Here is a 25,183-nt window from a genome sequence, read left to right as displayed (position 1 = left end):
TTTCTAAGGCAACAGCATTACAATACACTCTATACATAATTACTGCAAGTCAGCTTTCAAGAAAGAAGAAAATAATATTGGTTATTGGTGATATTTGGATAGGATGTAGTGTGTGTGTATGTGTGTGTGTGTGTGTGTGTGTGTGTGTGTGTGTGTGTGTGTGTGTGTGTGTGTGTGTGTGTATCCATATGTAGAAATTCTGACCTGGGGAAAAATTACCTATATTTTCCATTAGAGGTAGGAGATTACATGCTTCTCTGTTTTAATATACAGTATTCTGTTATTTTAATAAATTATGATGTAGTCCTCTAAGTTTCTTTTTTACTTAATCCAGTGCTGTTTTGAACTGTGAATATTACTGAGATTCCTAATTCTATTTCCTCTTCTCCCTTAAAAAACCTAAAGTATAGGGGAGTTTTTGTGATAAATTCTGCAGTTAGAATCAAAATGGCTAGAAACCAGTGCTTTCTCTTTAAAATCTATATTAATCTACCACATCTCACACCTTAACCTTGCCACTTTACTCACAGTAAATTTTTTAAAAAATCATACCCTGTGTCCATTTTTATTTTATGTATTGTTTGTTTATTTATTTATTTATTTAATCTTATTTTCTAGGAGTTAATTTGAAAAACTTCCAGACTAGAATAAGCTAAGGCCAACAAAATAGCCCTGGAGGATAGGATTTATAGTGTCAGGGTGGGATTTATCACACCTTGACAACTTGGGAAGGATTATGGAATGTGGAAAATATAAAGGAAATTAGTGTACATTTGAGCCGAGTGAAAAGAATTATTTAGAAAGGCACTTAAGAAGGATGTTGATCACTCCCCATCTGAGGTCTTCCCTTCCTCTTTTCATCTAATCTTAAGCACTGATCAGTAAAGTCTTTCTCATTGTCCTGCATAAACATGTATCTATACTTATAAAAATTGGTTATTGATCTTGCCTTTTACTGCCTTTTTTTTTTTTTTTTTTTGGCCACTGGGAACCAGTACAGGGAACCAAACCCTTGACCTTGGTGTTGGAAGGCCACGCTCTAACCAACTGAGCTAACTGGCCAGCCCTTATTGCCTTCTTTATGAATATAAGTGATTTAGTTTTTAGGTTGTTTTGCTGGTGAGTGAAGGAAATAAAGCCTGTCAAAAGATACACATTTTTATGTATATTAAGGCTAACAGGCTGGAGTCTGCTCTCCATATTGTCTTCAGTTCTTCAGTGGTAACTCAGCAAAAAAGAAAAAAGTCTTTTGAAATTTACAAATATCCTAGTTGTAGCATAATGTAGGGGTCAGCAAAATTTTTCTATAAAAGTCCAGGTAAATGCCTCTGTCAAACTACTCAACTTCAGCTCTGCTGTGGTAGCATAAAAGTAACCATAGACAATATGTAAACAAATGGGCATTGCTGTGTTCTAAGGAAACTTTATTTATAAAAACAGGTGGCAGGCTGAATTTGTCTTACAGGCTGCAGGTTGCTGACCTCATCATAATGTATTTATGGTAGAGCCCTCTATTGGTTGGAAGAGAGGAGCAGGAAAAAAAGTGTGAAGATTATATTAATTATAAGGAACTTTCTAGTTGATAACATAAAAAGAAAATGACAATACTACGTATATGTAAAATAAAGGAGGGATCAGAACTGAGTAGAGTTATTGTTCAGAGGGTTTCAAATGTAGATTACTAGTAAAGTAGAATATTTATGGTTTAGTTCTGTTGCTATAAGTAAAGAAACTGTATCCTTTGTACAATGAGATTTAAGGAGCAGAGTATGAGACATTTAAGATACCTGGCCAATCTGTCTTGTCTTTGGCCTATTAGATAAGCTTTTTTAAACAGCAGGTGGAATGTTATAGACTCATTGAATGTGCCGGGATCCCTTAGGATCTATACTTTAAGATGGATCCACACTGAACTTCTGCTGGAAGTAATGAAGTAAGAGTGGCCAGATATATCCTCCCTCCTTAAACAATGCAAAAACCAGACAAAATATGTATAAAACACAACAGTTTTTAGACATTAGACAACAGGCATCACAGGACAGTGATCTTCGAGAGAAAGGAAATGAATGAGAAATACCTACAATTACCTTAGCATTTTGCCTGGATAGTTTCCAGTCTGCAGCATAGGATATCCATACAGAACCCAGTAGTCCAACTGAATTGAGACAGAGTTGACAACTGAAGGAGGCCAAGATGGCTAGAATTTGCAAGAGAGAGTCTAGAGAAGAGAGACTTGCACAGAGATAGAGCACACACTCTGGATATCCACAAAGGGCTCCCCTTGAGTTTCAGCTGAGTCCTGATCAGCATATGTATGTGGGGATACTACTCAAGGCCAGGGATAAAACCAACAGAAAGGAACAGGCAGAACATTCCCTGAACTCACATAAGACCAATAATAGTTTATGTCCCCAATAGCCAATGTGAAAAAACCTCTAATAAATGGGACATCTTGTTTAGTACTCAAAAGGATATTACATCAGCAGGGGACCAAATTAGCTCTAGATTAAAAGCTGCTGTCATCTCACCTTGCAAAGCTTAAAAATATGCACAGAAAGAATCAAACTGTTTCTAGGTAACCTAACTGAATTTCAGAATAAACCTCAAAAATATATAAGAAAAACCAAAATATCCAACACCCCAAAACATAACATTCATAATGTCTGGCATCCAATCAAAAATTCATACAAAGATGTAGGAAAATACAACCCATAATGAGGGAAAGCATCAATCAATCAATAAAAGTAGGTTCAGAAATGACACAAATGTTAGGATTAGTTGACAAGGACATTAAAATAGCGTTTCTAAATATATTCTATATTTCAAGAAGGTATAAAGAAGTATATGCCTTATAAGGAGAAACATGGAAAATATAAAACTTCTTGAGATGAAAAATACACTGGATGAGATGAGACATAGTAATAGAAGACATAGCAATAGAAACTATTCACAATGAAACACTGAGAGAAAAAAAGACTGGAAAATAATAAGCAGTACAGCTGTGAGCTGTGGGACAACTTTAAGTGACCTAATATACATATTTGGAGTCCTGGGGAGCAGGTGGGAGACAGAAAAAATAACTGAAGAAATAAAGGCTGAAAATTGTCCACATTTGATGAAAGCTATAAATCCACAAATCCAAGAAGCCAACAAGCCAAAAACAGAAGAAACAAGGAAAAAGTAGCACCAAGGCACATCATAATCAAATCATGTAAAATCAGTGTAAAGATTTTAAAGCAGCCAGATTTCTAAAATAAAGGCATTGTAGAATAACAAAGATAAGAGTGACAGCAATCTTCTCATCTGAAACAATGCAAGCTAGACCTTGGAGCACAGGAAGAAAAAATTAAGTACCTAGAATTCTATATCCAGCGAAAATATCTTTCAAAAACAAAAGCAAAGACATTTTCAGACATAAAACCTGAAAGAGTTCATTCATCAGTAGCAGACCATCCCAGGCCATCCAGAAAGCCTCAGATCCAAATGCTAGCTATAACAATTATTTGCTGTATGGTCTTGGGTACTTTAATCTCTCTGAATCTTCAGATTTTCATTTTTTAAGGATCAAATGAGATAAAGGAAAAGAGTTGACATTTGCTGAGTGTCTCATTATGCCAAGCATGTGTTATTTCATTAAAAATAGAGATTAAATACCTAATAAGATAGCTACTACCCTGAGAATTTTCTTATTCTGTCCTCTCTCTTCTCCTTTAATAACTAAAAACGTGGGTTATTCTAGAAGAAATTAGCTTAAGTAGCTAATCATTCTTAAATTTTGATGAAGCACTTTTTCTAATTTAAATTTTTCTCTATTTACCACCTTTAAGTAATCCTAAAGGTAGAATGAATAACTCTCCTTTCTAGAGTAGACAGTCAGCTAATAAATCACTTTGTAAAAGGGTTTAGTCTCTTGTAAACTAAACCTTATTTTTTGGGCCTGTATTTTAGCTGCCTAATTTTTTTTAGTCATGTTTATTGAGGTATAATTTATATACTGTCTATCTAATTTTTATTATAAACCTATTGGATAGAGGCCATGACTGTCTTTATAGCTATACACTGCCCCATAGAGTTTTTGGCACTCAATAAATGTTAAATAATATTTCTATTCAGCATTCTGCAGACAGGAAGCATATGGTAATAAATGTCAGAGCACAGGTTGAAAATCTCCAAAAGTTGGATGTTGTATTCCTTGGAAAAGCCAGTACAGACATATTTGTGAATGAAATTTATTTTACAAAGGGCTTCTCAGGCTCACCTTTTATTGGGCAATTTTTTTCATTCTTCATTTAATTTGCAAATTAAAACTTTTCCTTATCAGAAATAGTATAAAATTTTAAATAGTATAACACTAATGCAGTCTCTTAAGAAAGTACATAAATGATTTTGTAAATAGCATAAAGAAAAGGTAACTCATAGTCTGAAGGACAGCATGAGAAAATAATTAGAGGCTTAAGCAACGTAAGGCTTTATGTTATAATATATGGTAAGAAAAGAAATAAACAGCAGGTACTTCTTTATCATTAAATTTGAGCATGACTTAGAATTATATTATTATAGCTTTTACAGACCTTATAGTGGTATTAGACTTGGACTCAATAATATATTTCTCAGCTGAGGATTCTAACACTACTTAAAAATCTTACTCTAGTCTCAGTAAGGTAATTATTACCTCAGAATAAAAAAAGACATTGTATATTGAAACTAAACGTGATGCAAAAAATGAATTCCATGCAAAGGATATTATCTCCTAGTTAAGTAATCTGTATTGAAGAAATGGTTAACCATAATCAGCTACACAAAACCATTTAGGTAGCATGGATCTACATTTTCTTTCCAGAATTTTCTCACCCTGTGACTGATCTGCTGACTACTGCTGCTTTGAAGTTTTTATTAACATAATTTGAATGAGAAATTATCTGGATTTTTCTTATTACTTAACCTCTCTAAGGTTTAGATTCCTCATATATTAAAGGTGGATAGAGAGTTACGGCACAGGTTAGCATGGTGCCTCTGACTCGGGGTCTCTCATGAGACTAATCAAGGTGTCAGCAAGGGTCGTAGTCATTTCGCTGTTCAACTGGGGAAGGATTCACTTCCAAGCTCACTCATGTGTCTGCTGGCAAGCCTCAGATCCTCATTGGCTGTTGGCCATGCACCTCTCCATAGGGGTAACAAGAACATGGCAACTTATCTACCCTAGAACGAGGGCTAAGAGAGAGAAGGCATGGAATCAAGAGGATGAACAAAACATCCCATCACTTTTGTCATGTATTTGTTAGAAGCAAGTCACTAGGTCCAGCCCCCCACACTTAAGGGGAAGAGATTGTACAGTGGTTTGAATACTGGATCAGGGATCATTGGGAGCCATTTTGGAGGCTGCCTACTACACATATAATTCACAGAGAGGACAAAGCGCTGAATATACTCTGAATGCTTTGGAACTCATTTGTTTAATCTATCCTGAGATCTTACCAAGAACTTGAATTCAACAGGCAAAATGATATTACAGTTTCACATAAAATAATACATTTATTCCTAGCAACAATCCAATGAAATAGGTATTTTTAGACCCAATTTTATAAAGAAACTGATAGCTCAGTGTCTTGCTGAAGATTACATAGTAAATAAGCTGTAAAACTGGGACCTTACTATGGGTCTTTTGATTCTAAGCCCCATACTCTCTCCATTTGACTGTAACTGCCTTCTGGCCAGTACTGTGTTTCATTTAAAGCTATTCAAAGAGAGCATTATACCTCTAAATTTACATTAAAATATATGAATTTTTATTATATATAGAGATTTTTATACATAGATAAATATGTGAGTATACATACGAGGTGTCTTCAAAAAGTTCGTGGAATGATTTATATTGCCTTTTTTAAACTTTATTTTTTTCATTGTACATGTTTATGGGGAACAATTTGTTTCAATAAATGCATATATTGTCTTGTGATCTAATCCATAACAGTTAGCATAAAAATAGGGAACGCTTCACTAATTTGTGTGTCATCCTTGCACAGAGGTCATGCTAATCTTTTCTGTATCATTCAAATTTTAGCATGTGTGTTGCCAAAGTGAGCACTTATATTATCTTTTAATTCTATTTTTCCATGAACATTTTGAAGTACCCTTATATATATATATATATAGAGAGAGAGAGAGAGAGAGAGAGAGAGATGCCATCCTGTCTTAGATTCTCATCTATACCACACCATTAGGACTTGGAATATTATTGTTTCAAGTATTACTGAGTCACAGTCTATTACCATTATAAGGTCTGCAACAGCATGATCTGAGTGAGAACCATGGGGACTCCCAGTGAGAGCCAGACCACCATACTGTTTAGAACCTTCTGCTTCCTCCTTGCATTGGAGCAAGTAGTCTGGTTTGGATAGATGGCTTCTTTTTGTGGATAGTCAGAAGGTATCTCTCTCTGGTTCTGAGTTGGACATTCCTTCTTTTTGTTTCAATACATTAAGTTTCAGTCTACTTTATGGAAACCCCCATGTCTGAGATCAAAAAGCAGGGTGGTAACATAATCAGACAGATAATAGTCCTAAACTGGGTTCAGTGCCTTGAAGTGCAGAGCAGGAAGTAGGAGAGCAAGGGTTATGGGCTACGATAGTAGTGTTAGCTAGTGGTCATACCCTTCCAATCACCCTGGAGAAAAAAGATCAATTTTTTTGTTTTAAAGGCATTTGTTAACTTCCCAAAATAACTTTGTGGTATGGTTAGCAGGAATATGAAAAATTGTTTTCACATTGATGACTCATGTAATCATGTATGATTAGGAAACCCTAAGTAATCTCCAAAAAAGTTCCTAGAACTGATAAGTGAATTTGGCAAAGTGTCAGGATTACGGTCAATGTACAGAAATCATTGTATTTCTATATAACTAGTAACAAATAATTGAATTGAAATAAGAGTATGCGTAAGTGATGATTTTAGTTTAATATTGATTACAGATATTTCTACTTTATGAATAAGAACTAGGAGGTTATAAGATAAAATAAGGAGAAATAGTTTTCTCCTCAATTGAATGTAAAGGAAATAGTTGTTTTTTGATACACACAGAAATGCACTTGAGTTTTTGTTTTCTTGTATAATCTGAGTTTTGTGTTTTTTAAAAGTGGCTTGCTGATCATTTAGATAGCTCTTAACGTAAGTATTCCATAGTTTTGATTGAACATGAATTTCAGCTTTTTTTAAAAAAAACTTCATTCAAAAACCATATTTGGTGGTTGTTTCATCAGCAGCCTGTTAGCCTGGATAGTGAAGCAGCAAGCCTACTGTAAATCCTAAGTGTGTGGTATAGATGAGGGTCTAAGACTTTAATAATATGTCATTTTATTCACAACACTCAATTCCAGGAAGGAAAAAAATGACTCTGTTCTTGTAAAAGATATATTATGTGAGTATCATTCATTGTAAACCAAAAATGATACTGTATTATAGCATAGACAACAATGGGAACTGATTCTGAAAATGTGACCTGTCTGAGAAACAGAATAGTGAAAGTTATCAAAATGGAAAGAAGTGTTAATGTGAAATCCAGCCTTCTCAGAAATACTCTTTCCTGGCCTGTTTGGTTTTGCTTTTGTTGCTTGTCATGCATGAATGAAAGAGCTATACTCTCAGGGGAGCAGGAAAGCCTCTGTGTGGGTTGTTTATTTCCTTAATCCCTCCTCCTTTGTGATTTTTGATGTCAGATCTGAAATGGAAAGCCTGTAAATATAATGATTATCACATGGATAATCACCTGCATTAGGAACCGCCCTGCTTCTCTATTCCAACCCTAGCTGTTCTCCACATGTCACATCCACTCTGCGATTGGATTTTAACCTGACTGCTTCATTAGATTTGTGAAACTCAGTACAAGGCGCCCTGGGGCAGCACAGATGGGGACTTGCTTGTTTTCTTTTCTCACTTTTACTGTGAAGGCATACTAAAAAGTCCTTTTCAATTTAGAGGGAGCAGCTCACTTGGAATTACCCCTGATATTTAGAACCTGCTGCCTAACTCTTCTGCCCACTGAATGCCTTTTCTTTCAGTCCTTCCTTGCAGTGAATCTGAGAACTAAAATTCTGCTTAAAATTCTTGCTGGGTCAAACTGTTCCCCTGTGTTGTTTTGTTTGTTTTGCTGAGAGGGAAAAATAAATGTTGTTCCATCATTGTATCTACAAACACCTTCAGATCAGAGGTTAGCTGTGGGAAAGTCTACAGAGATGTCAGCCAGCTGCCTTTTCAAATGGAGTGACTTGGGGCACCAGCCCAAGATCAAAGGAAGGTGGGAGGAAGTCAGAAGATAAGATCATTTTTAAGCCACAGAACAAGTGCTTAGCTTTTCTAGTGATAGGGCACTGCTCAACAAACCTGTGTGAGGGGGCACTAAGATAGAAAATTAAGTTGACTTTTCTTAAATATGTTCCTTCCTCAGTCAGAAATGTGTTGGTACTTTGAACAGATTACAGATTTGGAAGTGTCCGAGGGCATGGTTTCCCTAAAAAATAAATGATTTAATATTTATATGTCTTCTTGCAGTTAGTCAGTTCTACTATACCATAACAGATCACAGTTAATTTCTTATTACATTTTTATGAGTAAAACTACACATTAAAAAAAAAAAAAAAAAGCACAATTTAACTACTATATGTGTGTTTTGAGTCTTTATGTTTTAGGGAAATTTTAGTCCTACAGATTCTTCATTTTAATTTTGCCTTAGAGTCTTCTGGGGTTCTTTCATGCCTCTAACGAAGTTCCATATGAATAAGTAGTTCTAGCAGAGCTTTTCAGTTGTCTTTTTCACATAAGGATCAGCTTGGTTAATTTTGACAGCTTGGAAAACACTACATTGATATCTTTTGAACCTTATCATTTTCCTTGATATCCTTGCCAGCAAATATTATTTACTATGTGATGTACAAATTTCTATTGTAAGTCAATTGTCAAAAGGCTAACTTTGCTTGTGGTAGTTGTCAAGATCATATTCTTTTTTTTTTTTGTTTGTCTAATACCAACCAAGGCTAACTTGGTCAGCCTCATGTTTCTCAGTGAATAGCCTAAGGAGTTGTATTTTTAGCTTATCACTTTCTGTTAATTTCAGTGTTCAGCTGTAATCATGCATTTTGACCTTTCCAAACCCTCACAATTGTTTTCTAAATCTATATGTTTAGTATATTGGACAATAAGTGTATACATGTTTTTCCCCCCCTCAGTGTTTTTCTCAACATGTAGATAATATCCAAATTTGTTCTGGAGACACTGACTGTACTTTCTGCCTTACATGGTTTGATCCAGCAGTCGCTTTAGATGAATTGGATCTGCTCACTACTCAGGCTCAAATCCCATCCTTCTATTAATATCTCTTGGCAAAGATAATTTTGGAGGAATGTAAGTTAAGATGTAGAGGCTCTTGACAGTTGTCTGCAATTTTTCTTATTTTCAGGAGGGAAGTAGAGTTGAAAAGTAATATTGCCTCCATTTTCTATCAGTCCTAAAATTAAATATATGCACAAAGCAAAGAGTAAAGAAAGGGAAAGGAGTTGGTTACACAGATGTGTCTTTGTCATTTGATAACCTGTTAAAAGGACATTAGCATATATAAAAATGTTCATTAGATTGTGCTCTTGATATTTAAAATATAGAAAAATTTTGTACATTAAAATTTTTTTAACCATATATGTATTTTTAATGCTCAATTGGGGGTTTTTTGGACTGTTTATTATAAAAATTTTCAGACAGACAAAAAAGTGTGGATAGTGGACCTGCACATACCACATACACCTAGATTTAACTGTTGTTAACATTTTGCCATTTTTGCTTCACTTTAACTTTTTTTCTGAGGTATTCTAAAGTAAATTACATATATCATGACATTTTATTCCTAAATACTTCAGGATACATCTCTGAAAATTAAGGACATTTTCCTTATCAAACTGATAATTCCTAATATTATCTAATTCCCATTTCATATTCAGATTTCTCCAGTTGTACCAGAAATGTCTTTAATGGCTGGTTTGTTCAAAACAGGATCCAATTAAGTTTCATAATTGCTCTGGTTATTTTTCTCTCCCCACTTTATACACTGACTTGTTAGAGAATAAGCTTTCTCTGTAGAACGTTCTACATTGTGGATTTGTCCAGTTGCTTTCTCAGTGTATCCTTTAACTCATCCCTCTGACCTCTGTTTCTTGTAGACTGCAAGTTATTGGACTAAAGTTTTGATTAAATCATGTTAAAATGTTTGTTCAGAACACTTTATTGGTGATGCTTTGAACTTCATACTGCATTATAACAGAAGGCACAAAATATTTGGTTATCCCACTGTAAGTGATGATAAGTGACAGCATCAGTCACTGGGTTAAAGCAATGACAGCTTGATCCTTCTATTATAAAGTTATGCTTTGCTCCCCATGACCAGCATATAATCTCTGGTACTTGGATTCCATGGAAATACCCCATTCCCAATGAATGTAACATCCATTGATGATCTTTGCATAAATTTCATTTTGGGGACTGCAAAATTGTGATTTTTCTTAATCTATACATTTATTAACAGGCATTCTTCTCTATAGGAGGGCTTTCTGAGAAGTATTATTTTAATTAAAAACATAACCACCAGCATGTTTCTTAGGTTTCATATGATTGTCTTTCTTTGCTGAGGTCAGAACACCTGAACTCACTGGCAGCTAAAGTAAAAACATATACTACGTCTTCTTTATTCCAACTTGTGAAGTGTGTTGACATTATGCTGCCCTTTTTTTTATGCCAAAGGAAAAAAGAAATCTTTTTTGGTGTAAGAATAAAAATTGAACTATTTGGGTATATTGAGATAATTGTGTAAAAAGAAGACTGTTTGAATGAGTTTCAAAATGGATTATTTCTTCATTACCTAGCACTTTATAATTAACTGTTTTTTTTTTTTCCAGGAAGCTGCCACTTTTGCTAGAGAGCAAGGCTTTGAGGTGAGTTAACCCACAATTGCACACTAAACAGATCCTAAAGGTTTTTTCTAGCTGATAATGAAGTTCTTTTGGACAGTGATTGATGTGCTATTATACTCTCAGAGCCTCGCAGCAGTTGCCATGGAAACTTGGCAGTCGTCATGGTTTCTTTGTTCTGCCAGCACAGTGTTATGACGCACTCTGCTAGGTCTGCACCCAACATCGCCTACAGATGTTATTTATTGAATTTTGAAAAGCCTCTTGGGAAGCCAAGAGGTTGGGCACGGTTTCAAGCTGCCTCTGCAGATATGGGGCCTGTCAGTTTGCTCAGTTAAAAAGCTACCTCATTAGCTGCATTACATTTCATAAGGATTCACTGCTAAAGCAGTAGTGGAGCAAGACTAACTAGTGAAATATAATGTCGTTTAAATAATTTCAGCCCTATCACATGTAGATTATTATTATGCAAATTAATTTCCAAAGGTTGTACCTAACAGTTGTTATGAACTGATTAATTTAAATCCTGCTCATATAAACTTCTTGATGGATTTTGGGGTTTTTTTGTTTTTTTTTTTGTTTGTTTGTTTTTTGATAGCTTAAATTTTCTGAAACAAAATATCAATAATTGAATTTAATTTCCAGGTCCTGATTCTGTTTTCCTGATAGCAGTATTATCCTGCCAAGATTCAAAACTCCATGTGGTTGTTGTTAGCAAAATTAAGATAACAGTCAAGACCATGTTTTTATCTATATAACATCCATCTTTCATTTGATTGTTAGAAAACACTGACTTTAATCTGAACTCAGGTTAATTGACAGAGAATTAACTGAGTTTATGTCTTTTATGACTATAATATTTATTGAACCGGAACTATGTAGAATGCTGTGTTCTATGAACTTGAAATGTTGCATGATAGTAATTTTTAACAATTTAACCTAACTAAAGCTGGAATATAGGAACTCTCTCCTTATTTGCATACTTAGTATGGTCTACCATCTAGAGAAGCTGTGAGCATTAATTATTATCAGTTAGCTCATTTTGAACTCTTTAGAGAAAGATCTTGTATGAATTTGTGATGGAACTGTTATTTAAATGTACTAAAGGCTAATTTATTATTGAACAACAGTGTAATACACATGCATGCTATCCATGTAATAGGACCTAACAAACTAGACTTAGAGCTTCCTCTTCATAGAGGAAGATAAGAGCATGTGATATAAGTATACTACTCTCAAGATCCTATGAAAGAACTGTTTGAGGGTAGGAAACCCTACCTCATAATACCTAATCCGTGGGAACTGTTATAGTTTCTTTAGAGTTTACTTTTTTGTTTTACTATATTTTAGTAAATATAGGGTTGAGTCACATGTAGAAAAGGGATTTCTTGAGTTTGGGGTATTTTCCTAATTTAAGTTTCATTTTGTAATTTCCCAAACCGACAATTGGTATACAGAACAAAATGTAATCAGGGGAATATTCCATTTAAAAGTTAAATGTTTTGATCATGAGAATATAAATAAATGTTTTCATTTTTTAAAGTTTTACTGATGTTAAGTTTTAATATTAAAAATTGATGTTCTCTCTCGATACATCAGAATTCTCTACAGATAAAAGCTTATAGGATGTAAATTTGTATCCTGTCAGTTTACTGTGTTACCAAAAAAATGCATTTTGGTTCTAAAAATAATCAGTGTTGTAGGTACTTAGAAATATAACAAGTTACATAACAAATTACCAGGATACTGTAATACTTAGATAATGTTTTTAATAGTTTATAAAGCCCGACTAATTCATACTTTTATTGCCCCCTTGAGCTATTTGCTTTGAGTGCCTGGTTTACATTCAGTCTTAGCAACAAATTACTTTTTCTATTTTTTAATAACAATTATATTAACCTTTCCAATAGTTCTAACTTACTGATGCCAGAATTGGTGGGGTTTTTTGCCATAAATCTGCCATAATTGATTATAGCTTGTAAGCAAAATGATGATGATTATAATTGCATACCTTATTACCTCCCAACGTAGCAAAACTTCTATGTCTGTGATGTTGACAGTGATATGTTGGATTGGATAAAGCACATAATGTCTTAATGTGTCCCTTCAAGGGTTCCTTAAAACATTAGGAGCATTGCAGGATATATATGGACCATGACTAGAATACATCAAGTAAGCATTGTTAATAAAATAAAATCCAAGAATAGAGCCCTATCTAGAGAAATTAAATGATTTTATAATGTCACTAAAGTTCCCTTAGTCCTTTAGACAGAAATTAAAAAGTACAGGTTTGGAACTTGGGATTCTTAAGGAATAAAACAAGAATAAGTCACTTTATCTTAACAGTTTTCTGTCTGTGGAAATGTGTTAATGCTCTCAAGTCTAGTGTGACAAACTAGACAAAAATCTGTATTTTATCTCTCCTAACTTTAAAGTTGCCTCTAAATTTGGAGCATGAATGAGAAGAGAGAAATGAAAAGATTAAAAGAAAGGAAAGGTGAGCATTTTCTTCTTCCTACCAGCACTGCTGTCCTATCCTCATCTTCCATTATAAATCCCAATCAGTTCTCAGACCACTGAGTATTGCCACTAGTGATCTGTCTGCTGACAGACCAATCCAAATGCCTCTAAAAATAGCTGGTATTTATTCATCAGGAAATACCTTCTGTGGCATTGTTTATGATATTCTGGTTAGCTTCTCTGTGAATTTTAGATAATCTTTATTTTTTTAAAAAAATCTTTAATCTTAAAATGAATTGGGCAGTTTTCAGTGAGAAGCAGCAGCTTAAGAGGGTACTGGAGAATGAGATAAAAACTGAAGCTGAACAGAGCACAGAGCAGAAGAGAGGATTTCATATATATATATATATATATGTATATGTGTATATATATATAGGTGATGGAAAATTGCATAGTTCCTTATTTAAATGACAGAACTATTAAGAATTTAAAATGAAAATTCTTTGGATGAAAAGTTTCATAAGGCCTTTATTATTCTAGAAAATCAGTTCAGGCTGTAATGTGTTTTTAAATCTACCTTATCTTGAGCTGAATCAATTAAAGTTTTGTATTTTTAGAACCTAAATAAAAATAAGGTGCTTAAAAGCATATTTCATTATGAAGACTTTTTAAAACTATTGAAAATTGATTTATATTAAAGAAAATATCTCCAAAATCTAAATATAGAAATCCTCTGTATTTTTATTGTTTCTGCAACAGAGTATATGCCAAATGATGAAGAGAATTCATACCTTCTCTATTGGGTCATTTATTCAGTTTTACTCCAAGCAACGAATTTTAATTTTCTTATTTTAGATCTCTAAGATGTAATACTTTTGCCCATAGAGGAAACAAAGCAATCCTTTTCCCTTGTCCTACTTCCTTCATAGCCACTGACTCTACCCAAAGGATTCCAGACTTGTAGTCATCCTCTGACCAGTGAGGACCCTATATCATCTGTGTTTTTTTGGGGTTTTGTGGCTTTCTTAGATTTTTTGCCTTTTTTAACTTTTTTTATTGTGGTAAAATATATGTAACATAAGGATTGCCATTTTAAGCATTTTTAATCATACAATTGCATGGAATTAATTACATTCACAACGCTGTATAACCACTATCTCCAACTATTTCTAAAGCTTTTTTGTCATCTTAAACATAGCCTACCCTTTAAGCAATAATTTATTATTCCTTCTCGCCAGTTTCTGGTAACCTCTAATATACTTCTGTCTCTGACTTTTCTTTTTTTAATTTTTTCTTAATTGACCCATGATAATTGTATTTATTTATGGAGTACAATGTGGTATTTGCGTACATTTATACAGTGTGTAATGATCATATCACGGTATTTAGCATATTAATGACCTCAAACATTTGTCACTTCTTTGTGTTGGAAACATTCAACATCCTCTCTACTAGCTAGCTACTCGAAGCTATACAATAATTTGTTGTCGTAATGTGTTGTGTTCTGTATTGCTATAGAGCCCTAGATCTTATTCTTCTCATCTCTCTACAATTTGGTATTCATTGACCACTCACTCCCCATCCCCCCCTTATTAGTCTCTAGTAACCACTATTCTAGTACCCCTAGATCATCTTTATATCACTGAGAGAGAAAAGAATAGACTTGTGCTAGCCAATACAGCATCCATTAGCCACATGTGGCTACTTAAATTAAGATTAATGAAAATTAAATAAAATTTAAAATCCAGTCCCTCAGTCATACGAGGCACATTTCAAGTGCCCTATAGCCTATGTAGCTAATGACTACTTTATTGGACTGTGCAGATTCAGAACACCTACATTATCACAGAAAGTTCCATTAATCAGCACTTGGTAGAAAGTTCACAGAAAATATTCAGTATTCGATTCCCAAAGAATTCTCTAAAGTGATTCTAAGGCTCCTGTGTCCTTCACAAATATAAAGAATGCAAAGAATGATTACCCAGAGTTTCAGAGTTTCTGAAAATAAGACACTAAGTCAGGTCCTGCTGGCTAAGAGAGTGCAATGCTGCTTTTATAGGTTTCTGAATCCCAAAAGAGGAAAATTTTAAAACAGTTAGATTAAGGGAAAGAGATAAGATAGTCTTCTCATTCTCTTCATTTATTCATTTATTCATTCAGCAAATATTTACTGAGCACTTACTATGTACCTAACACTCTCATAGACCCTGAAGACAAGGTAGAAATGACCAGAGGGTATATTGTGAAAGAGAATGTGGAAGGGGTTCCTATTTTAGATACAGTGGCCATGGAATGACTCTAAGTAAAACCTAAAAACTACAAATATCTAGCAATGACAGAAAAAAAGCCAAAAAAAAAAAAAAAAAATCAGGGAAGCGAATTTCAAACAGAGTGAACAGGAGCACAAAGGCCACAAGAAAGAGCATAATGTACTATGTCCTTCAGGAACAGAAAGCCAGTGTGACTGGAACGGAGTGAGTGAGGAAGAGGGTAACATGAGATCAGGCTGGCAGACACCCTAACTCTCTGGAAAACAGAACAGAAAATAGTGTGGTTAAGTGAGGCAACGTGTGGGAACACCACAAGTGGTATTCTACAGAAGTAGGTAGGTTGTCACAAGATCATTTAACATTTGTACCACCGGGTTGTTAAAAATACAATGTCTTCTTTAATTTAGAAACAATGCTAAATTTAAGGTGTGTGATTGCCAATGGCATAAAAAAAAGCATAACTTTACATTTATAAATGCTTTACAGTTTATAAAACCTTTTCCAACATATCATTAATACATTTAATGCTCTCACAAGCTTTGAAAGGTACATAGGGTAGGTATTGCCATATCAGTTCAACAGATAAAAAATAGGCTATATGACTTGTTCAAGGTTAGTTACATAGCTAATGCATAATGGAGCCAGAATCAGAGCTCAGCTCTCTTAAGTCTGGTATTCTTTACTAAAAACTACACTGCTTTCTCTCTTACATTCTAACATATTAGAAGAGGAGATTAGATTTCAAAATGACCTTGAAAAAATGAGAAATATCTTGAAACTCACAAATTGAAATTCACTGGGGTAAAATACAAGCCAGAATAATTAAGAAAAATAGCAAACTTAAATGCAAGATCAGAAGTGACTTGAGGGCCCGCCCCGTGGCGCACTTGGGAGAGTGAAGCGCTTGGGAGGGCAGCGGCACTCCCGCGGCAGGTTCGGATCCTATATAGGGATGGCCAGTGCGCTCACTGGCTGAGCGCGGTGCAGGTGACACTGAGCTAAGGGTTGATCCCCTTACCAGTCACAACAAAGACAAAAAAAAAAAAAAAAGTGACTTGAGAATGTGGCAGAAAAATGATTTAGGATAAACATGCTGTAGTATTGTGATAAAGCAATAAAAAACACATTGCCAGAATTCATAGAAGTAATATAATTTGGGGATAGCACAGAATAGTGGTTATGATCCCTGTAGTCAGACTTTGTGGGTGCTAGTATTGGCTCCCCTAGTTATATTTATGACATTAGGCAAGTTACTTAACCTCTCTGTGACTTAGTTTCTTCATCTATAAAATGTGATATAGTAATAGTACCTACTGCCTTGAGTAGTTAAGATTTTTTTTTTTTTTTTTGTTTTTGTCTTTTTTTTTTTTTTTTTTTTCGTGACCGGCACTCAGCCAGTGAGTGCACTGGTCAGTCCTATATAGGATCCGAACCCGCGGCGGGAGGGTCGCCGCGGCGGGAGGGTCGCCGCGCTCCCAGCGCAGCACTCTACCAAGTGCGCCACGGGCTCGGCCGGAGTAGTTAAGATTTAATGAGCGCTTTAGAGCTATATACATGGCTCATAGCTCAATTATATGAGCTTTCTTCTACTTTCACTTTTCATCTTTGTCCTCCCTTATTAGATACTATAATTGAATTCTCAATACTCAAAACTCTTGAGGTCCTTTGTAGAGATTTTGGAGCGACCTAAGGATGTGACAGTTTTAGGGAGCATTAAAATGAGAGTCATTAAAGGAAATAAGTTCTTAGAATGTGCTAAATATTGCATTAAGCTTTTTCACTTACCCTATACTCTTTCATCCTCACAACAACTAGTTTTACCTTTTTATTTTAAAATAACTTCAGTTTTGGGCCGGCTGGTTAGCTCAGTATGTTAGAGCATGGTGTTGATAACACCAAGGTCCAGGGTTCAATCTCTGTTATCGGCCAGTTGCCAAAAAAATAAAATAACTTTAGTCTTAGAAAAAATGCAAAAATAGTACCGAATTCCCACATACTCTTTACCCAACTTTCCCTAATGTCAATGGCTTATATAACCGAAGTATAAGAATCGAAACCGGGAAATTAACATCGGTACAATACCAATGACTGAACGACAGGCTTTATCCTGATTTTACTAGTTTTTCCTCCGAAATTTCCTTTTTCTGTTCAAGAATCTAATGCAGGATCCCACATTGCACTTATTTATCGTGTCTCCTTAGTCTCTTCCAATCCACTTTCTCCTTGGTGTTCATGACCTTGATATTTTTGAAGAGTGTTGGTCAGTCATTTTATAGAATTCCTCTCAATTTGAGTTTGTATGATGTTTTCTCATGATTAATTTAAGGTTATGCAGTTTTGGCAGGAAAACCACAGAAATGATTTTCCCTTCTCAGTGCATCATAGCAGGGAGGTACATGATGTGACAGTGTCTTACTGCTGGTGATGTTCGCCTGATCACTGCATTAAAGTAGTGTTTGCCAGTTTATCTTCTGTAAATTTACTACTTTCCCATTGTAATTAATGAATATCTTGGAGGAGATACCTTGGAGCTATGCAAATATCCCATTTCATCCACTAATTTTAGCATGACTAAATTGATCACTGGGTTAAGGTGATATCCATCAGTTTTCTCCACTGTAACATTACTATTTTTCCTTTCGTAATGAATAAGTATCTTTAGGAGGAGATACTTTGAGACTATGTCAATATTCTATTTTTCTTCGAACAATTGCCCGCTAATTGTAGCATACTTTGCTCCCAACACCTATTACTGTGGATATTTTCTTAGTTTTATAGATGAGGAAATGGAGCCTTAGAGAGGTTTATTAACCTGCTCGAGGTCACACAAATAGTAAGTGCAGGTCTGTCATATTCTAAAGTTCCTTGTCATTTCAGCATTCTGTTAAATTGTGTGAGCTTAAGTATAAGGGAGAAGAACCAATGTGGAGATGGGGGAGGGGACATACTGTAGAACTAGAAATTTGTAGCTTTGGGAAGATAAAATTGAAGTTTTAAGAAAAGTTTTTATACTACTAGATGGGAATCAACTATTGTAGGCAAGCGATGGCTTCTGAAGGTGTGTGAGAAATTTAGATTAGGTGCATACTGACAGTGATCCCAGACTGAGTGACGAAGGGATTTTGCATGAACTGCGGATGTGGATACAAATGGAATAAAGTGTACATAAATCTGGAAAGACTTATGTTTTGTATTTGGAAAGTTTATTTCAACCGTTAATTGCCATTTTTATAAGATTTGAGACATAAGGAAGATATCCTTGATTAAATTACCAAAACTCCCATAACAGGGTTAGTAAGTAACAAGCAACCATGGAATCTTACTCTTAATTTATTCCTTATACCACATTGAAGAAAGACTTCCTTTTAAAAAACACTTAATACCCACATAAGATTCGGCTTCCAAGATAATGAAGTGCATCTGTAGTAAAATATATTTGTGCTAAGGAGGTTGGCAGAATATATGTGTCATTTTAATTAAATGTGTACATTTATTTAAGAAAGGAAAGACATTGTTATTATGGCATTTTTTGGTTCTTTCAGCTGTTACTAGTCATTTCTAATAATCTGTTTCCAAAAACGTAGGGAATTTCTTTTCTCATCTTATCAAAGTTCAGGCTTAGTTCTATTCTAAAATAAGCAACTGAAAGCAAAGTAGTCAGCATTTTTGAAAGGTCAGCAGCATTGTCCTACCACAAGTGGCTATTCTTTCCAGAAACAACAGTCCTCTGGAAATCTTCCTGTTAAGTGTACTAGAAGTTTAGCTTCACATATTATCTGGAATTTCTTAAGTATTTAGTGAACAAACAACATACAAATATTTCATTATTGATTTCATTATAGATTCATTATAGATGATACCTTTTAAAATGTCATAGTTTCTGATGTTTGTAACCTTATGACTTGTCTGCTTTGCTTGCCTAAATTTTTCTCTCCTGTATATCTTTTATTTATTCCACTGAGAATATTTCCCCTCTGGAATGTGTTTCTTTCTCTATAATTATTTGAAGCTTTGCATAGTGATAGAGTAAACTACCAACAAAGTCCAAATCATGGACAGTTTTAAAGGCCCACTGAATGCAGACATGGTCTTTTAAATTATCTAAAATGGTTGAAAACATGATTCTAAAAACTCTGCCATTAGCCCAAGAGTTAGATTTCAGATCAGAACATTTATGAGGTAAAATTTTATGGCCTTTGTGGTGTGAAAAGCAGGCATCAGGGTCTGGAAAATTAATTTGTAATTTTTTTAACTTAATCTTTTTTTAAAGAAAATTAAGTCTTTGTAGAAAAGAGTTAGTATTTCTTTCCCTCATTAAAGTCCTTCGAAAAATTTGGCATTACAGCAACTATATTATTTCCAAAGTCAGCATATTTATGCTCTGTAAATCTCTAAAATAGTTAAATATTCCTCTTTTTTAAAAGTCCTCTTCAATTGGAAATTTGAAAGCTGACTGGATATTTTGCTTTTTAAATATATTTGTTGATGTTAAGGAATTATTTTTAATTTTTAAAAGTATGATCCTAGTTATGTTTAAGTCATTAGCTTTTAGAGATACGTACTAAAACATTTCTAGATGGAATTATATAGTACTTGAGGTTTGCTTCAGAACAACATGAAAGGCAGGTAGGTGAGGGGAGAGATGAAATAAGATTTCTGATCAATCTAAAATTTTTGCAGACTAATGATAGGTTCCTTGGAAGTTATCGTACTAGTATGTTTACTCTTTTTTTTTTTTTTTTTTGTCTTTTTCGTGACCGGCACTCAGCCAGTGAGTGCATCGGCCATTCCTATATAGGATCCGAACCCGCCGCGGGAGCGTCGCTGCGCTCCCAGTGCCGCACTCTCCCGAGTGCACCACGGGCTCGGCCCTAGTATGTTTACTCTTGAATATAGTTACAATTTTTTAAAAATAACTCTTCACAGATGTTCATGTCTCTCTTATTTTGATCATCAGAAGCTAAATTGTTAAACTACTGATAAAGTTTTGGTTTACTGTAATGGTTATGAGAATTTTTTCCTCCTTTCTATTAATAGACTGAAGACATTAAAGAGATAGCCAAAAAGGCACAAGCCCTGCCAAAGATGAACTCAAAGAGGCAGCGGGTCGTGGTCTTCACCCAAGGGAGATATGACACTATAATGGCTACAGGTAAATGTGGGAACTGTGTGAGAAATCCTGTGTTATGGAGATTCATCATTTACAACAAAATTCTATATTCTTTCTATTATAAAGTATTCAAAGCAATGTACCTTTTATAGTTTTCTATTTTAATAAACTTTCCTACCCTCTATCTTAGTAGAAAAGATTTCATTTTCAAGAAGGTAATTTATTAAAAGTCAGTTGAGTGAAACTACTTTGATATTGTTTATTTACTTTGATATTTTCAAGATCTTGACAGTCTAGAAATGTCTTTCCTGAAAAAAAGAATACATTTTACTTAAAAAATACCTGCTCTAGGACAGGCTGTTAGCTCAGCTGGTCAGAGCACAATGTTATAATACCAAGGCCAGTACCAGCCAGCCACCAAAAACAAAAACAAAACAAAGAAAGAAACAAAAAAATACCTGCTCTAGAATAAAATAAATTTATTCAAGTATAAATAAAATCCAGAAATTAGCTACTTCCTCAGTTTTTCTTCAAGAAGAAACTATCACTTCTGTTTTTACTCAGCCATCTATTTCATAGCACTCATAGAAATACAATAGGAATTCCATTTAGTAAACAAACATGTTATTGTTTAAAATGTTGAATATTACCAGTATGATGCTACCTACTATTTAAACCAAAACACAAACCTTTTAATTCTGTTTGAACCATACAATTAGTTAATTAAATAATTATTGTAAATAGTAGTAATTGTTATCTTTGTGTTTGTTCAGTACTCTGTTGAACACCAAAAGATAAGATATGAGACTTAAAGATCTAACTGGGAAATAAAATTAATATACACAAAATATGAGTACAAAGTAAAGTATAATTATACTTATTTATTGGTGTAAACTGTATGGATTATATCAACTCAGAGAAGGAAATCAATAAAGCTTGAAGAAAGATATAGTGAATATGAGGTAAACTTTTGTTGATTTAAATATAAAGCCTGGAAAGGTGCAAAGATGAAAATCTTGTCAAATTTGGGGACTAAGGGACCCTAGAAATAATTTATTACAACTTCCTTATTTTAAAATTGCCAAAAACTATTTTCAGAGATTTGCTTCTAAAAAAATCTGTTTCAGAATAATTCAGTGAAAGGTAGATAGTGAAGTGGCAATAAGGATTAAATGGTCATTAGTTAATTGTTGAAGCCAGGCAAGGGTCATATGGAGGGTCATTATCTCTGAAATTTTCCATAATTAAAATTTTTAGAAAAGAAAGATAGGAAACTAAAAAATAATTTTTAACACAAGATTCAGAGATAGTAAGTGGCTTTCCCAATATACGTTGATATCCTTTCTAAGCACTGATTTCTAGAAGGATTTAAAGCAAAGAGAGCAGTACAGTCAGAGAGGATCATGTAAGCAAAGGCATCAGGTACTATGTATCTTTTATTGTTGTGGCAGGAAAAGCCACACTAATTTGTACAAGAGAGAAGAGAAATAAACCATAAGAGAATATCCCTGCATTGATACAAACTATTGGAATTGCTGCCTTCCCATATAGTACGCGGCCTATTCCTGTCTTAGCAATGAACAATTTAGAAAAGTGGAAATCACTCAGGCTTCTTATCTTATGGGAACTGTAATACTACCTTCAGGTTCATAAAATGTTATTTAGTTGCTCTTTATGGAGACATTCATTTTAAGATATAATAATTCCAGATATACATATTGTTCAAGTGCCTTCCTCATTGTGAATTTGCACAATTTTCTCAAAATTGAAAATTAGCCTTCTCATCCTATGAATGAATTTCCTTGCAAACTCATTTTGTTCTTTATTAAATCTATTAAACCATTCTTAGGAATGCCTACATGCAGGAATTTATTTGAGGAAAGACACTGGCTAATTTTTGCTGTCCCTGCCATATGAAAATGAACTTAAATTAGAAGATGCACTATATCTGCAATGCATGATAAATACAAGATGGATAGAGAATCTGTTCAGTGGTGTCAGCTACAAAAGCAAACATGATAAATGTTAATGCAGTTTTGAGCCCTGGGATAAGCTATTCAGTGCACAAGCATAGCTGAATCTCTTTGCTATGTTGTTATTCATGGCAGCCAAATAAATGTCAATAATAAAAGAGAATTAAAGATTTTCATTTCCCAGAGGCAGTCCTCTAATACAGCTTGATCTTTCATTTCATTTGTAATTCGTTCTCGTGTCAGGATGCAATCATTTGCCAGGCTCTGGGTGTCATGTTAAGTCATTTAATAATGATTAAGAACATAAAAATGCTTGGCCTGTGGGGCAATTCACAGAAGAGTTGCCAATTTGTTATTGTTTTCCCTCCTTTCCTCTTGAATATGGATCAGCTTTTTTCCACCTCCTAGCATTGAAATACTAATGGAAGATAGGGAGGGAAAGTGTTCTTTAATTTACCATAAGTGACATTCCAGAATGGCACAAGGCAGTGCTAACACACTTATTAAAACACTAATTAGGAATCATTGTGCCTTAAACCTCACACTGTGGACTATTTTTAAATGATCACACTGTTAAGTTTGTAGCATTTAGTAATAATGTAACAAAATCAGTTTCTTTGGTATTTTATTCTAGAGACCTATCTCCTTTTGAGATATGATATCTATAAACCACTTTCTCTTACTTTATAAATTTAATTTCTTAAATTCTTCTTATTTACATTGCCTATAAATCTAAAGTCTTTTCCACTCACCCTGTTTTATCGGTCATTCTTCTTTCAGATTAGATTTCCGTCCAGCCCATAGGTTCTGTCACATACCAATCATTGTTTCAGTGCTCGCAGGCTAATTGAGTTCCAAAACAATTTTTGAGGGAGGGCTGGGCACTGGAGAGTATTAAGAGTAACAGGCTAGGCAATTCCACATCTGGGGATGTGTCCAAAATAATTGAAAGCAGGATCTTGAACAGATATGTTCACGTGTTCATAGCAGCAATATTCACAATAGCCAAAAGGTGGAAGCAGCCCAAATGTTCATCAACAGATGAATGCCTAAACAAAATGTGACATGTACATACAATGGAATATTATTCAGCCTTTAAAAGAAGGAAATTCTGACACATGCTATGATATGGAAGAACTTCGAAAACATTATGCTAAGTGAAACAAGCCAGACACAAAAGAGTAAATATTGTATGATTCCATCTGCGTGAGATACTTAGAGTCAAATTCATAGAGACAGAAAGTAGGATGGAGGTAGTCAGGGGCTGGGGGAGGAATGAATGGAGAGTTACTGTTTAATGGGTACAGAGTTTCAGTTTTGCAAGATGAAAAAGCATGAAGATGGATGGCGGTGCTGGTTGCCCAACAGTATGAGTGTACTTACTGGTACTGAGCTGCACACTCAAGAACGGTTAAAATGGTAAATTTTATGTCATGTATATTTTACCACAATTAAAAAAATAAATATATCAAACAACAAACAAAGAAAAAGGACTAGGAGGCTGGGGATGAAGGCAGAAAGGATGACTGTCCATTTTGGTTCTTTTAATAAATGTTGAATGAACCTGTTTAGTAACATGGCAGTTAGGTCAAAGAAATCATTTTGTGTCTAAAATAAACACAGAAAAACAAAGACTAATGATGTTCTTTACCTACTGGACAGCACCTACCAATGAGGTCTTCATTCGTTATTGAGGATTGTATATATTGATATATTGAGGATTGTAGTGAAAAAATAATAATATATATGTATGTATGTACAAGCGTACTTCAGAAAGTTCATGGAAAGATTCGTGTTATCTTTTAATTCTATTTTTCCATGAACTTTTTGTAAGTAACCTTGTATATATAGAGAGAGAGCTTTATAGAAAGTTTAAATTTGTCTCAGTTTTGGTACTAAATATATGACTGAAAATTGGAAAAAGCAATAGGAGTTTTGTTGTAAATTGGAAATAATTCATCTCACACAGTAGCTCTTTTGAAACAATGAAATAGGTCTGCTGCAGACGAAATCATAAGACTTTTTTTCTGAATACTTTTCAGAATTCTTTCTGGGCTGTTTGAATTGTAATTTTGTAGAAAGGGAGAAGATATATTATTAGGTCAGAGGTTTTCAACTGGAAGACTGGTGCTGTCACATGAATATCACTTAGTAAGTTTTTGGTAAATACAGCCCTGCCCTCTTAAAAGCACCTTCCCTTCAATCTGATGCTACATCCCTGTGAGGAGTATTAAAATATATATCTTTAAGGAGATGTATGAGGGTCTGGGGGAAGGAGAGTGTAGGGTTGTTTGTTGGAAAAAAATTCCCTTAGGTTATATAGCAATGCTGTCTGCCCTCTGCCTCTCACTTTGAGAATCATTGGATTAGGTGACATGATAATGCTGCCTCAACTTCTATGATCCTGTGGAATATTGAAAGCAAAAC

At 34.4% G+C, this 25,183-nt stretch overlaps 1 protein-coding gene and 1 non-coding gene across 3 annotated transcripts in view; one reads left to right on the top strand and one right to left on the bottom strand.

The window, feature by feature from the left end:
• The window catches only part of ADK (adenosine kinase), a 556,699-nt gene that overhangs the window by 445,507 nt on the left and 86,009 nt on the right, over nt 1–25,183 (top strand). For both annotated transcript variants that reach the window (XM_063102515.1, XM_063102516.1), the window contains exons 8-9: nt 10,932–10,967; nt 20,711–20,825. In XM_063102515.1, coding sequence (XP_062958585.1) covers nt 10,932–10,967; nt 20,711–20,825 — 151 coding nt within the window. The remainder of the gene's footprint in view (nt 1–10,931; nt 10,968–20,710; nt 20,826–25,183) is intronic.
• On the bottom strand, nt 5,979–6,085 carry LOC134382829 (U6 spliceosomal RNA). Its single transcript, XR_010024098.1, has one exon. It is a non-coding gene; the product is annotated as a U6 spliceosomal RNA (small nuclear RNA).

Source organism: Cynocephalus volans, chromosome 7 (assembly GCF_027409185.1).
Source record: "Cynocephalus volans isolate mCynVol1 chromosome 7, mCynVol1.pri, whole genome shotgun sequence".
NCBI classification, from domain to species: domain Eukaryota; kingdom Metazoa; phylum Chordata; class Mammalia; order Dermoptera; family Cynocephalidae; genus Cynocephalus; species Cynocephalus volans.
The sequence above is the reverse complement of the archived record's forward strand: the minus strand, read 5'-3'. Positions and strand labels throughout refer to the sequence as shown.